General features: G+C 35.1%; 1 protein-coding gene across 1 annotated transcript in view; it reads right to left on the bottom strand.

Moving 5' to 3' along the window:
* The window catches only part of Lrrk (Leucine-rich repeat kinase), a 790,764-nt gene that overhangs the window by 434,313 nt on the left and 341,966 nt on the right, over positions 1–14,485 (bottom strand). Inside the window, exon 13 of the mRNA XM_090409582.1 lies at positions 5,215–5,486. Coding sequence (XP_090265708.1) covers positions 5,215–5,486 — 272 coding nt within the window. The remainder of the gene's footprint in view (positions 1–5,214; positions 5,487–14,485) is intronic.

Genomic DNA, 14,485 nt, shown 5'->3' with positions numbered 1-14,485 from the left:
ACACATCTGATATGTGTAATTATTCGTTAATAAGCTTTTTTTTGTGTGTGTTAAACTCTTATGTATCATTACCCCTGTTGTCAGGTTTTAATTTGTTTATTTTTAATAAACTCTTTATATTACAATGTGGTCTCAATACCGAAAACTACCTACAGAGAAAACTTTCAGCCCAAGAATTTAAAAAGAAGAGATGTTCATGGGAGGTGGTCAAGAGCTGTTTGAAGAAAGCAATATTAGACTAAGAAGCATTGTAGACAAAGAAAAAGATGTGGAAGTAGTATAAAGAACAAAGTGGTCAACCCATGAGTTGCACAAAGCACAGGCAAGAAAAGTAACCTGCATGGTAAGGAATGTCAAACCAAATTATGAGAGAAAGCTAGTTGATGAGGCCAGAAGAAATTCTAAGGAGTTCTTTCACTATCCAGCAAGTAAAAGGAGGAATAACTACAGAAGGATGACTTAAAAAAGTGCTGATAGTCAGAAGATAACAGAAGAAAAACAAATAGTTGAGTTACTGAATGAACATTTTGCAAGGATGTACCATATAGGTCGCAATATTGCAATACCAGATGTGACATGTACTGACAGCAGAATAGAGCTAGATAAAATGGAAGTGCTTCCAATCAGTACTGCTGAAACTTAATGTAAAAATGGCCATGGGATTAGAAGGTATACCAGCTCTTGTATTATGAGAATGCACAAGGGAATTATCAGCTCTTCTGATCAAGCTGTTTTTAATTTAAGCCTTAATACTGGAAAGGTGCCAAAAGAGTGAAAAGAGAGCAAAATAAATGAAGATCCAAGACAGAAGTAGCATATTATAGGCTAATCAATATCTCAGGAATGGTGGTTAAGGTATTGGAGAAATTGGTAAACAACAGAATTCAGGATAGGATGATATGATACTTTATAAGATGCAAGATGGTTTTGTAAAGGGTATGCTTTGCCTTAGTAATCTACATTCTTTTTTTTTTTTTTTAGAATAAAGTACCAATGGAGTTGGATAAGGAAAATGACTACTCAGTGATACCGCTGGACTTTGAAAAGACATTGCATACGATTCCACATTGAACTCTGTTGCATAAACTGGAACAAAATGGAGATGGATATGAATCTTGTGATTTGGATTAGAGGGTGGCTGATGAACAAAAGATATCAAAGAATGGCTTATTAAGTTGAATGCAGGAGAAGGCAAGTGATCAGAGGTGTACCACAGGACTCATCAGTACATGGTCCTCTGATGTTTAATTTGTACCTCAATGATATAGGAAGTGACTTGATGGTAAATATTCAGTTGTTTGCTGACGATGCCAAACTGGAAAGAGTGATAGTAAATGAAGGTGATATAGAGATTCTGCATAAATACTGGCAGTATGGGAAAAGATAAGTGGATGCTGATTTACTGTTGTCAAGTGTAAGGCGATACACTTTGGAAAGAAGAGATCACAAGCTGTGCATTATATCTATGGGAATGAACTGCAGGAAACTGATGAGGCCAGGGACTTGGGAATGATTATTGACAGGAAGCTGAAGTTTATAGGATATATTACAAATGTAGCTAAAACAGCACATTAGATTACATGGTTGTTGAAGAACAAGTTAGTAAGCAGGGATAGAGAAGTTATGGTTCCCCTTTATAAGGTTTTAATAAGATCACATCTGGACTCATAATAAGATCGCATGCAATTCTGGTCATCTGGATTCTGTGGAGATGAAGTAGTAGAGAGGATCCAGAAGCAATCAACAACGATTGTGGTAGGTCTATAGAACTCCCTATGAAAACAGATCGAAGGTCTGTGGGCTTCAAAAACTAGCTGATAGGGAGAAAAGCAGAGAAATGATAGAAGCAGATAAATTATTAAAGGGGTTTTATCAGATTGATACCGAAGACTGTTTTCAGTGCATGGCAAGAAGGGAAAGAATTAGGGATCACCCATGGAATTTGTGTAAGGTATGGTTAGATTTTTTGCTTGGAGGGCAGTGTTGGGTTGAAAGGATTGGCAGAGGTAGTTGTGAGTGATTCATCAGTGAATGAGTTTAAGAGATGTATGATAGGTATTGCATGAATAATAAGCTTGAGTGTGAATAATAAGTGCCCCATGATGAGTCTTCTGACACCATGGAGATAACTGTATAATAAGAATAATAACTTTAAAGTCTGCATCATAACTAAAATACACCTAAACCTCTTTTTGTGCGAATTTTTTTTATGCAAATTCAGAGTTACGTGAATTGGGATATCAAAAATAATTTTTTTTACGTGACCAACCTAAAGTTAGTCAAGAAAATTCTGAGAATTTTGTAGAACTGCATTCTCATTTCAATTAAGAAAATTCTAAATTCTTACGAATTTCATTTATTGGGAATTCCCCGAATTACATAAATGACTGCACATAAAAAAGCAATTCTTAGCAGTTTGAATTTGGTGCTTTAGTAGACAACAGACAACATAGTTACTGCATTTTACGCATTTGTATTTTTTAAGTGAAATCAAAATCAAAATCACTTTATAAAATTAATAATTTTGCCAAGAAATAATAAATGGTAAGCTATATGTAATTTTCAAACTTTCATTTCATTAACCTAAGATTTTAATCCAGCCCTCACATGATGTTGCCAATAACCAAAAAAAAAAAAAAAAGGAAAGCCGTTTCCTTGGATATAAAAATTCATTTAGATCGTTTTCAAAAACTGGGGAAGGTGCAACGGCTGTGGATAAGCATTTTGGAGTCTGTGAATCAAATGTCAGATCTATAAAGAAAAATAAAGAGGCTATTAGAAAAGTGATATGTTCTGGTACAAAATCGAGTGCGAAATTATCATCATACGCAAGAGATGGTGTTCTAGAAAAGGCCAAAGAAGCTTTAGTGATGTAGATAGAAGATAATGTACAAAAAAGAATGCCAGTTGACAGAAATTCCATCAAGCAATCGGCATTGAGATTTTATGAACATATTAAAAAATTGCAGCCAGATACTTCATCTCAATTGAGGAAAAAATATGAATTTCATGCAAGCAATGGTTGGCTGGCTAAGTTTATTAAAAGACATGCTCTTCATGGAAAAAAATTCCAAACAGAACTTACTTATCAAAAATGCAAAAAACTGTTGGTAGGTTCAAAGCAGTAAAGGATCACATAACACTCCTATTTTGTTCAAACGCTTTAGGAGATCGGATGTTAAAACCACTGCTCATAAATCGATCATTACGACCACGGCCAATGAAAGGCGTAGATTTTCAAAAATTGCCAGTTCATTGGATGGTCAACAAAAAAGCTTGGGTGACCATTGATATTTTTACTGAGTGGTTCCACAAACATTTTGTGCCAAGTGTTCTATGGCAGGATGACCGAGTGCATTTTCAAGAATCAAAAGCACTTTAAATTTGAGACTCCTCTTGTCATTCAAATACCGTCTAACATCTGACAATTTTTTTTTCTGCAGCCAATACCACATCATGGCTACAACCTCTAGATCAGGGTATAATTGCGACGTTTTAAACATATTATGTCAGATGAACATTTCAGTACATTTGGAAAAGCTAAATGATTATGAAATACTGTCAGTTATGGATGTGTGGAAAAAATTTTCGATTATGGATTGTATTGATCAGGTTCGATTATCGTTATCTGAATTGAGACCAGAAACTATGAATGCATGCTGGCCCACGTGTTAAAGAGAATACTCCCAAATATAATAAGTTTGGCATGTGAAATTGGTGAAAAAGGATTCGATGATCTTACGTCGGCCGATATCGAAGAATTGTTAATTGATAAACTTCTTAGCGAAGACGAAATAGTGGAGATTGTTTCTGAATCTCCTGAAAGCAAAGAAGTTAATGATAATGATCAAGATAATCCTACTTTTACTGCTGATATTATTAAAGAAGGTCTTAAACTGGCCAATAATTTACGCAATTATTTTGCCCGACATGATCCAAATGAAAAACGTGCTGGGAGGTTGTCACGTGAGCTTAAGTTGTTAATGTCTTCATACAGAGAATTATATCCCGACTTATCTAAAGCATCAACACAGCGATTAATAACTGAGTTCGTGCCTAAAACTACTGAAAAAACCAGTGGTACTTTTGTTCAAGACATGAACAAAAGTACCACTTTTGTTCATGTCATTATGACATTAAGCACCTCCATAACGCAATTGGAAGAACGATGGTATATTGTGCCCTTCGATTGGAATAGGCCTAAGTTCGATTCTCATCACGACGGGAAGAATCTTTATGTGGACTTTTCAATTGAAGGTGAGTTAGCCAATCTCATACGGAGGTAGCAGAGTTTTTTCTCCTGGAAACTCAGGTTTTTCATCCCGCACACAGAAAAATTGGCCCTTCAGAACACAGGCGATTTACAGACAAAAAATACCAGTTGTGGTGGGCGGTAGATGACGTTGATGGAGATGATTCGTAGTAGAGGTTAGGTGTAGTGGTTGAGACAGTTGTAGGTGTCCTCCCGCAATGAGTCTTCGGACTCCTTGGAGGTGTCAGGAATAATAATAATAATGACAAGAAGAATTCCACAAGTTAAGGCGGAAGTCGATGACAATAATACCATATCTAGTAGTTCTAGTGATATTACAGTCTCACGAAAACTTTCGAAAACTGATAGCAAATAACATAATTTTTTTATAGAATCCTTAGCAAACAAACTGAAATGAATATGTTTTTTTTAAAGTTATTAAAATTCATTATATGTATGTGTGTTCTCCATGAAATGTAAATAAAAATCTTATGATCCTAACGAATTTAATGTTTGTTTTTTTCATTATTTTGCTTATATTTCAGGTCTGGAACCAATCTTCACCTTTTCTTTGGAGTCAGCAGTTCTTTTTACACGAATTCTATTTACGCATAATTTTTAGAAACTTATCTATCACGTAAAAAGAGGTTTAGGTGTACATGACATTTTAAATTTCAGACCTGTAAAGCTTCAGTTCGAAACCAATTTCTATAGTTTAGAACTATTCAATTCTTGTTCATTTGCAGTTTGCATAATTATGCAACTTACCACCATTAAGTAATGGTGGTAATTTATATTTAAGGTTACTACTTTTGATATTTACATAACTTAAGTTACTTTCTACTCCTCCAAAGCCATGAGACAGGAAGCAAAAATATCAACAAAAATAAGTGACACACTCTTTCTGATACTTCAAGATTTCTTAAAAATACAAATAGATATATAAAATAAAAGTTACTTACTCCTCTAAAATGGATTTCAAGTAACCTATTACGTCCATTGTTTTATATTTTTTACTATCAATCATACTTTTCAAAGGTTCACTAAGACTGCAACCTCGAGTATTAAGATTCCAGAGTTTATTAAGAAGTCCCATTTCTGGAGGCAAATAGCATATTTCGGTATTCCCACTAACATTCAAGACTGATAAGTTAGAAAGCTCTGCAACAGACACTGGAACTTCTCTGATATTGTTATTACTGACATCCAACATAGACAAATTTGGAAATATGATCTTGTTGCGTATCATAGTCTGACTCTCCTAGAAGATAGTGAACACAAATCAAAAAACTAAGTAAGAAATTTACAAAAATAATTATTGAAATTTGTTATTTTAATCAAAATGTTATATTAATATCATACACCCTATGTCCAAAAAGAAACTGAACTTTTCGAAAATAGTAGAAACTAGAGGCAGCACATGTTGCATCTTTTTGTTGTCGAAAGCGGCAACTTTCATTAGTTTGTGTCAACTGTTTATGACATTTGTTTCATTAGAAGCCAAGTTATAGTACCAAGAGTGACAGTGTGTTTTGACGAAAGGTCGGAAAATGAGTTTCAAACAGAGAGCTGCGATTGACTTTTGTGTTAAACTTAGTAAAAGTTTTACCGAAACACATCAAATGCTTCAAAAAGCATATGGTGACGAATGCATATCCCATACTCAAGTTTACAAGTGGTTTAAGCGACTTCAAAGTGGTCGTGAGATGCCTCAGGACGACGAAAAGCCAGGTCATCCAAAAAATGGACTGAGTGAAGTTAACATCCAAAAAGGGCATTATTTCATCAAAGAAAATCCTAAATCATCCATGAGATTGATTGAAGATGAATTGGGGATCCAAAATCAACTGTGCACAACATTTCGACTGAGAGTTTGGGCCACAGTAAATTGAATTTGTGATTTGTTCCCAACAAGTTGACCGATGACCAAAAAATGTATCGAAGTGAACACTGCAAGGACCTCATTAAAACCACTTGTAAGGACTCAAACTTCCTTGAAATGATCGTTACTTGAAAATGGTGTTTTGAGTATGAGCCTGAAACAAAGCACCAGAGTGCTGAGTGGAGACCACCAGAAGAGAGGCATCTGAAAAAAAGTTGCTTGGAGAAGTCAAAAGTAAAGACAATGCTGATTTGTTTCTACGATTCCAAGGGCATTATCCACAAAGAATTCATTCTTCCTGGCCAAATAGTCAATGGTGAGTTTTATCTTAAAGTTTTGAAGCGATTGATAGTGAGAATTTGTCACTTACGGCATGAATATCATGATGCAGGCAGCTGGTCACGTTTGCACGATAATTCACCATCGCATCATTCAAACATTGTGAGACAGTTTTTGAGCAAACCAAGTTTGTGTGTTGGATCACTTGCCATATTCACCTGATTTAGCACCCTGTGACTATTTTTTCTCTTCCCTTCACTTAATTTGCTGATGAAAAGAAAGCAATACGACAATTGAAAACATTTAAGCGGCAGTAACCACGATCCTCAACAATATTCCAAAAACCGACATAAAAAAACTCATTTAACAAATTAATTGACCATGCTAAATGCTGTATCGAAGCTGAGAGAGAGTATATTGATTGAAATAAATGATTTGCATAATTATAATTGCCCTGTGTTTTATTTTCTATCAAAAGTTCGCTTTCTTTTTGGACAAAGGGTGTATATATGTGTGTGTGTGTGGCTTGGAAATTCTGTGTTAAAAATTTTAAAAAATGCTTTAACATCAATACATCATTATATACTATGCTATTCAGATAAAATCCATGATTTTCAGTTCAACAATTTAATTTTGAAAATACCACAGTTGAATATTAATTTGTGGCTGAGACACAGATTAAAAGTATGGTGGGAACAAGAACTGAAGTGTTCAGCAGTTGATTCTGCTTTGAAATGAAAAGCTTGACAATGATAATTGTTCATCCATAGGCTTCTCTTGTAGAAAGGCTTATACGCTGGTTAAACATGATAACTAAATACTTAAGGAACTGACAGTGTACACTAGAAATATAAATTAAATCAGCTTTAATATATGCTTCCTATATTTCGGCAACGTCACGTTGCCATCTTCATGGGAACTTAAGATAAAGGCACGTGCACGCAAGTACTACATAACAGCAAATGAGAAACGAAGTGAGGAAGCTACCGTTTTCCTAAAGTCAAGTCCTGATGGTGCCCTCTGGTGGATTATATTAGGTGTTCTTGGCCTTTTGGCTGAAGTTCTTCTGATATACGTTTCCCAAATTTGGGGCAGTCTCATGCATCCAAATTTTTTGAGGTTTGACATGTTCCTAAGGGCTGAGGCTGATTCCATGAATAGTCTTTCATATTTGAACTTGCTGTGGTGTATTACTGTGGTGAGTATCCAGAGCATGGTCTGCAAGCCCAGAGCGGCTATACTGGTGAAATTGGATGTAGTCCTGTTCTGAGATTCTGATATTTGCTGTCCTGCCTGTTTGTCCAAAGTAAGACAATTTACAGCTGCAAGGGACCTGGTATACACCAGGTAGGTCTAGGGGAAGTGGTTGGTCTTTAGTGGAGTGGATAAGGGATGCCAATTTTCTATATGGTCTGTGACAAGAGGTCAAGTCATGTTTTTTTAGGATTTTGTTGATTTTTTACGAGGTGCCTCGGATGTAGAGAATGGTGATGGATTTAGAGTAATCTTTTTTGTGAAGGGGGGAAGTGGGTTATGGATAACTAGTTTTAGTATTTTTTGGATTTTTTTCTTTTTTTTTTTGGGTGGATGGGGAGGGGTAGCAATTGGCTGAGAAAGTGTTAAAGATGTGATTTAGTTCAATAGTTAGGGCTTGGTCATTTGAACAGATTAGTTTTGCCTTATGGAACAGTGTCTTAATAACTCCATATTGTTATGAGGGGGGGTGATGGGAATGTTGGTGAATGTATCTGCCTGTATGGGTGGGTTTTCTATAACTGAGAAAACCAAGGTTCCATCAGGTTGGCAGGTGACTAGTATGTCTAGGAAGGTGAGGCTATACTTTTCCTCCTTTCCAGGGTGAACTTGATTCTAGGGTGTTGGTTGTTTAAGTGAGTTAAGAGGGAGAGGAGTGTATCCAGGCAATGTGGCCTAAAGCGAACACATCACCAATGTAGCGAAGCCACATGGTAGGTTTTGTGGGGCAGAGTTAAAGGCTTTCTCTTCAAAAGTCTCCATAAAGAAGTTGGCCAAGGATGGGGAAAGTTGGGAAACATGTACCCTGAAGGGGTGTACAGGATATGCTAGTACTACATGAAAAATTTATATCACCACTAACTTCCTATCTACAATTTTCCTCAAAATCAATCTGCTACCTGTTAAGACTACAACATTATCAGATCTTATATTTGTCTTCTAAGGCACTTTTAACTGTATTAATCCACCTATATCTTGGTCTTCCTCTGGGTCTTTTTCCTGCCAACTTGGTAGAGAACACTACTTCTGCTAATCTTTCCACTCCCATTCTCTTTAAGTGACCATACCACCTGACATTAGCTCTGCTAACACATTCCTGGATGCTAACAATGTCAAGTTCTTCCTTAATATCCCCATTTTTAATGATATTGCCATTGATGCCATCTGTTCACACCCCTAATCTTTCTCAATACTCTCATATCTGCGGTCTCTAATCAAGCATTTTATTTCTAACCCAGCTCTCAGATCTGTAAGTTAAAATTAGCTCGAACATTGTGTTGTATACAGCTAATTTATGTTTTGACTAATTTCTCTCTTATTCCATATAATTTATTCAGTTGACTTTCAACGATACCAGCTTTATTGATTTTGTTGTCTATTTCAATATTTAATTTACAATCTTCACTAAAAATTGTGCCTAATTAGTTGAAATGTTTTACTTGTTCTATAGGTTCTCCATTCACAACGCAGTTGATATTTTCAATGTTTCTGCCAATTTTCATTGTCTTTGTCTGGTTATTGCTGATTTTCATACCAAATTTATTACAACAGTTATTCAATTTAGTCAGGCAAACTTGTAGCAGATTTATTTAAAAGTATAACATCATCCGCAAAAAGTAAAGCGCTGAGATTAACATTTCCAATATTCATATCTGGTTTAATAGGATCTTTTGATATCTGGCATAATGTAATCCATATAGATAATGAATAACAGAGAGGATAACATACATCCTTGTCTGACACCAGATTTAACATTAAACCATCTTCCTGTACTTCCTTTAATTCTAACTGCTGACTTACAACTCAAATAGATGAAGTATTGCTTGATAATGCTCCATTGACACTATACAACTGTTAATGTTTTGATCAGCTTTTCGCTTGGCATATGCCTTTTTGAGATCTACAAAACTTAAAGAGAGATCTTTGTTATATTCCCATGATTTCTGAACTATTTGTCATAAAGTAAAAATCTGATCCTGACAGCCTCTATTTGGCTGGAATTCAGCTTGTTCTTCACCAAGCTTCCCTTCCACAATCCTTCTCAAGCGTCTCTCGAGTATACTTGCATAAATCTTACCGAGAACATTTAATAGTTATATATCTCTGTAATTCTCACATACAGTTTTATTACACTTTTTCTATATGGGTACTATGAGAGAGCTCTACTCCAATCATCTGGAATTTGTCCCTCTGTCCAGGCCTTCTGAACTATGCAGTGTAGCCACTGTTAGACTTTTTGACCTCCGTTCTTGAGCATTTCTGTTCAAATATCATCTATTCCCACTGACTTTCCACATTTCATGCTTTTGATGGCTCTTTCTACTTAAAGTATGGATATGTATGATTGCATGCCTGTTGAGTGTTTTTTTTATCATTGTGTAGGCATCACTGCTTATTTCATTTAGCAATTTTTCAAATTACTCCATACATCAAGGATATCTTTTTATCTATCAAGTTTTCATGTCACTTTTGTCATCTCTAATTGCTTTCACTCTTTCCTTTTATTTGGAACTCTTTCCTCTATTTCTGAGCTTTTTCAACAGCCTCCAGAATATTTTGCCACCTTCTTGATATTTATTTTCTATGTTCTTACCAAAGTCTTCCTATGACTTTTGTTTAGCTAGTTTTACATAGTGTTTAGCTTTCTTACATTTTTCTCTGTATTCTCTAAGAGTACAAGCTGACTTATTTACCAGGAACTTTGATATACTTTCTTCTTTTCCTTCATTGCCTCTTTAACTTCGTGTCCACCATGGAATTCGGTTGTTTCTATCCTTGCAGACAACCTCGGCATGTCTCTCTAGCTGAATGAATCAATGTTTTCTTCAGTATTTTGCCACTGAATCTCCGAGGTTTTAATCCTGTTCTCAATCTCTTTCATATTTTCTTCGATAACGTTTGTGTATTTTAGTCTACAGTTCACACTGGAGAGCTGCTCAATTTTTATTTATTTTTAAGACTTTCTTATATGTCCTTCTTTTCAATATGAAATTCAATTTTATCCTACTCAAGACTAAATGGTAATAATTTCCAATTTCAAATCATCTGCACTCTAGTGTCCTGTACCAGTGAGAAAACATCACTATCAACAATAACATAGTCAATGAGACTTTTCTTATTCCTTGCCTCTTCTCTCCATGTGAATTTGTGCATATTTTTATGTTGGAACATTGTGTTAGTAATAACCAGTCAATGTGCAGAGCAGAAATACAACGGGTATGTGCCATTATTATTGGCGTTTGCACTTTTCTCCAAATTTTCCCAAAATATTTTTGTATGTCTGACAATGATTTCTTACTCTGCTATTTAGATTCCTAAATAGCAGAGCATTTTATCAGTTGCTTTCTCTAAAGCCTCAAAAAATTCCTCCACTTCTTAGTACTACCTTAGTAGAACCTTCTTTGAAACCATTGGTGAATAAAAAGTCCTAAATAAAAACACCATTTTTGTTCATAATTACCAGAAATTGATGAATTCTAAACATAAGTACTGACCCTCATATAAGATGATACATCACTTCAGTTTGTTATGAATTATATATTTCAGTCAAAAATTAATAATAAAAACATATTTTCAGGAAACCAATAGCTTTGTTTATCCAAATTTTCCTTTCTTCACATAGTTATTTTATAATAAGGTCGTGACATCATCTACTATCCAAAAGAAAGAGGACATAAAGCACATTATGATTTCCTCTAAATTAGATTGTAAGTTCCTTATTCTTAATAAAAAATAAATTTTCACATTTGACATCAATCCAGGTTAAGTCCTGCTCATATTGTAATGCAAATTGTTTTTATTATTATGCACATATTTATATAATGTCTAAAGACTCCTCAGAGAAGGCCTGCACTAACCATTATTCTATCTCTCCTTTAAATTATTCACTGTCAATGCACTCATAACTGTCTATAACAATTCATTTTATCTTTAAAAACTTACAAAAATAAAAAATGTTGTCTTCATATTCTTATATAACTTTTGAGAATCTATGTTCTCTCCATTTTTTTATGTATTAGATAATTTTTTCTGCATCTATCTTATTCAACTCCTTTAGTAACATATAATTCTATCATAATTCTTGCAGATAAACTTCTATGTTGGTTATACATGACGATATTTTTTAGGAAATGACAACATATACTGAAATAATAATTAAAAAACTTTAATCAGTACCTTCCAATATTTCAGCAATGTTACATTTCCATCTTCTGCGAACATAAAACTATGATATATGCACACAAGCACTAACAACGAGCAAATGAGGCTGAAGAAGCCAACTGTCATTGGTCTTAAAGTCCTAAAAATGCCCCCTAGTGGGCTAAATTGGGTTGTCTTAGCTATTGGGCTGATGTTCTTAGGATGCAAGCTTCCCAAATTTGTTGAGGTTTGGGAAGTTTTTTTAGAGCTGAGGCTGATTCCAAGAATAATCTTTCATATTTATATTTGCTGTGGTGTACTAAAGTGGCTTTTTTCCAGCATATTCTGTGGTGGGTATCTAGTGCATGGTCTGCAAGTCCTGATGGCTGTATTTGTAAAACTGGATGTAGTCTTTGTGTTCGGATATCCTGATAGTAGCTATCCTGCCCGTTTGGTCATAGTAGGACAGTTTACAACTGCAAGGAACCCGATATACTCCAGGTAGGTCTAGGAGAAGTGGCTGGTCTTTGGTGGAGAGGATAAGGGATGCCAATTTCTTATATGGTTTGTAACAGGTAGTCAGAACATATTTTTTTAGGATTTTTGTCCGCTTTTCAAATGTGCCCTAGATATAGGGAATGGTGATAGATTTAGTGTAATCTCTGTTATGAAGTGGGGGTAGTAACTTGTTTTAATAGTTTCTAGATTTTTTGGGGATTTGTAGCCATTGGCTAAGAAGGTGTTAAGGATATGGTTAAGTTCAGTAGTAAGGGCATTATCTGGAAAGACTAATTTAGCCCTGTTATATAGGGTTTTTATAATTCCATATCATTGTGGGGGGGGAGAACCCATTGCTGTCCCCTCTATCTGTTTGTAGAATTTTCCTTGCCAAACGAAATAGCCTGAGTTCATGGTGAACTGAAATAGGGCTAAGATATCGGGAAGAAATTTGGCTTGGATGAGATCTAAGGTACCTTTGAGTGGGACATTTGTGAATAAGGAGGAGACATCAAAACTGACCATTATGTCAGTGTGTTGGAGTGAGAGATTTTCTATACTGGCTTTAAAGTGGGCTGGGTTTTTTATGGGTGATGGTGTATGTTGCCAGTATAATGCATGTGCACTTTGGCTAAATATTTGGCTAATTTGTAAGTGGAGCATTGATTCCCCCAAAGACACAGTGTTTCCAGAAGATGGCAATGTAACATTGCTGAAATATTGGAAGGTATTGATTAAAGTTTTTTAATTAATATTTTAATATACGTTGTCATTTCCTGAAAAATTTAAAGTCAATTCTATCATATCCTATCACTTTCACCCATCAATCAATCAATTCTTTTTTTTTTAAATCTTCAATCTCTCTCTTTCTTTGTGAACAAACCTAGACACTTGCCTCTAGATCCTTTCTACTACCTTCCTCATTCCCAAGAAAGCCAGTCAACAAAATCAGTACACATGTTCAGATATAGCAATATCAAAGCATTCTAAAGATGGATAATAATTTCTTTCTCTCTCTTTTAGTATTTTCTTCAACATTCATATGATCTTTTGAATAATTTTATAATATTGCACTTGAACTTCTGTCCACCATAACCCCCAAATTCCTAAACTCATCAATTTCCTGCAGTCTGGTTCCATCAATATATAGCAGACAGCTTGTAATCTTTTCATCCCAAAGTGCATACCACTATGCCACATTAAGATGGTAACTGTTATCTTTTGTCCATACTGCCAATGTATTTAAATCATCATGCAGATCTCCTTATCACCTTTATTAACTATTGCTCCATCCAGTATTGCATCATCAGCAAATAACTGGATATTTCCTCTTAAATCATTTATTATATCAATGCCATACCAATTATATAGTAGAGGTGCAATGTGGCACAATGCTAGACACAAATTTCTCCTGGATTCAATTACCATATATACTAATCTTTGATGTCTGCCAATTAGCACCCACTTACTCACATCCATCCTCGTTTGCCCCATTTCATATAAAAGAGTTTTATACAAATTCTGTTCATTACCTTTTTAGCAGTATTATCATGTAGTCATTTCTTTACTCAATGTCACTTTATTATACACTAATTACTAAGGCAAGACCTACCCCCTTCACAAAACTATGATTTCCCACAGACAGGAGTATCAGCTCTCAATTACCATTCCTGAATAATGCTGCTGATCAATTTTTCCAATATCTTAACTAGCTCTCCTGAGATAACAATCAGTATATAGTTTATAACCTCTGTCTTTGGCGTCTACATTCTTTGCTTTCTTTCCACTCCCTTGGGATCTCATCAGAGCTGAGGTTTAAATAAACAGCCTGGCTAAAGGCACTGCCAGTTGCATATTCTCATAACATATATGCTGATCCTGCATTTAATCCCATGGTAATATTCACATAAAGATTATGCAATATCCTATAAGCACTTCCAAATCATCTATCTCAATTCTTACATCAGTCCTTGTCATATGAGTCACTGCATGCAATCTTCACCTGGATAATACATCCTTGAAAACTGATTACTCAATTATTTTGTCTGCTTTTGACATATCCATACTATCAGCATACCTTCCTAATTGGGGGAAATGGCAACCACACCTGATAGGTGAAATGACTTTCACCACCTTGAGAAACATCCAACATCTTGCATTCTGAGGACCTAAAGTGGTGG

This window comes from Typopeltis vanoorti, chromosome 19 (genome assembly GCF_054136105.1).
Source record: "Typopeltis vanoorti isolate ZY-2024b chromosome 19, IOZ_Tvanoo_1.0, whole genome shotgun sequence".
NCBI lineage: Eukaryota > Metazoa > Arthropoda > Arachnida > Uropygi > Thelyphonidae > Typopeltis > Typopeltis vanoorti.
The sequence above is the reverse complement of the archived record's forward strand: the minus strand, read 5'-3'. Positions and strand labels throughout refer to the sequence as shown.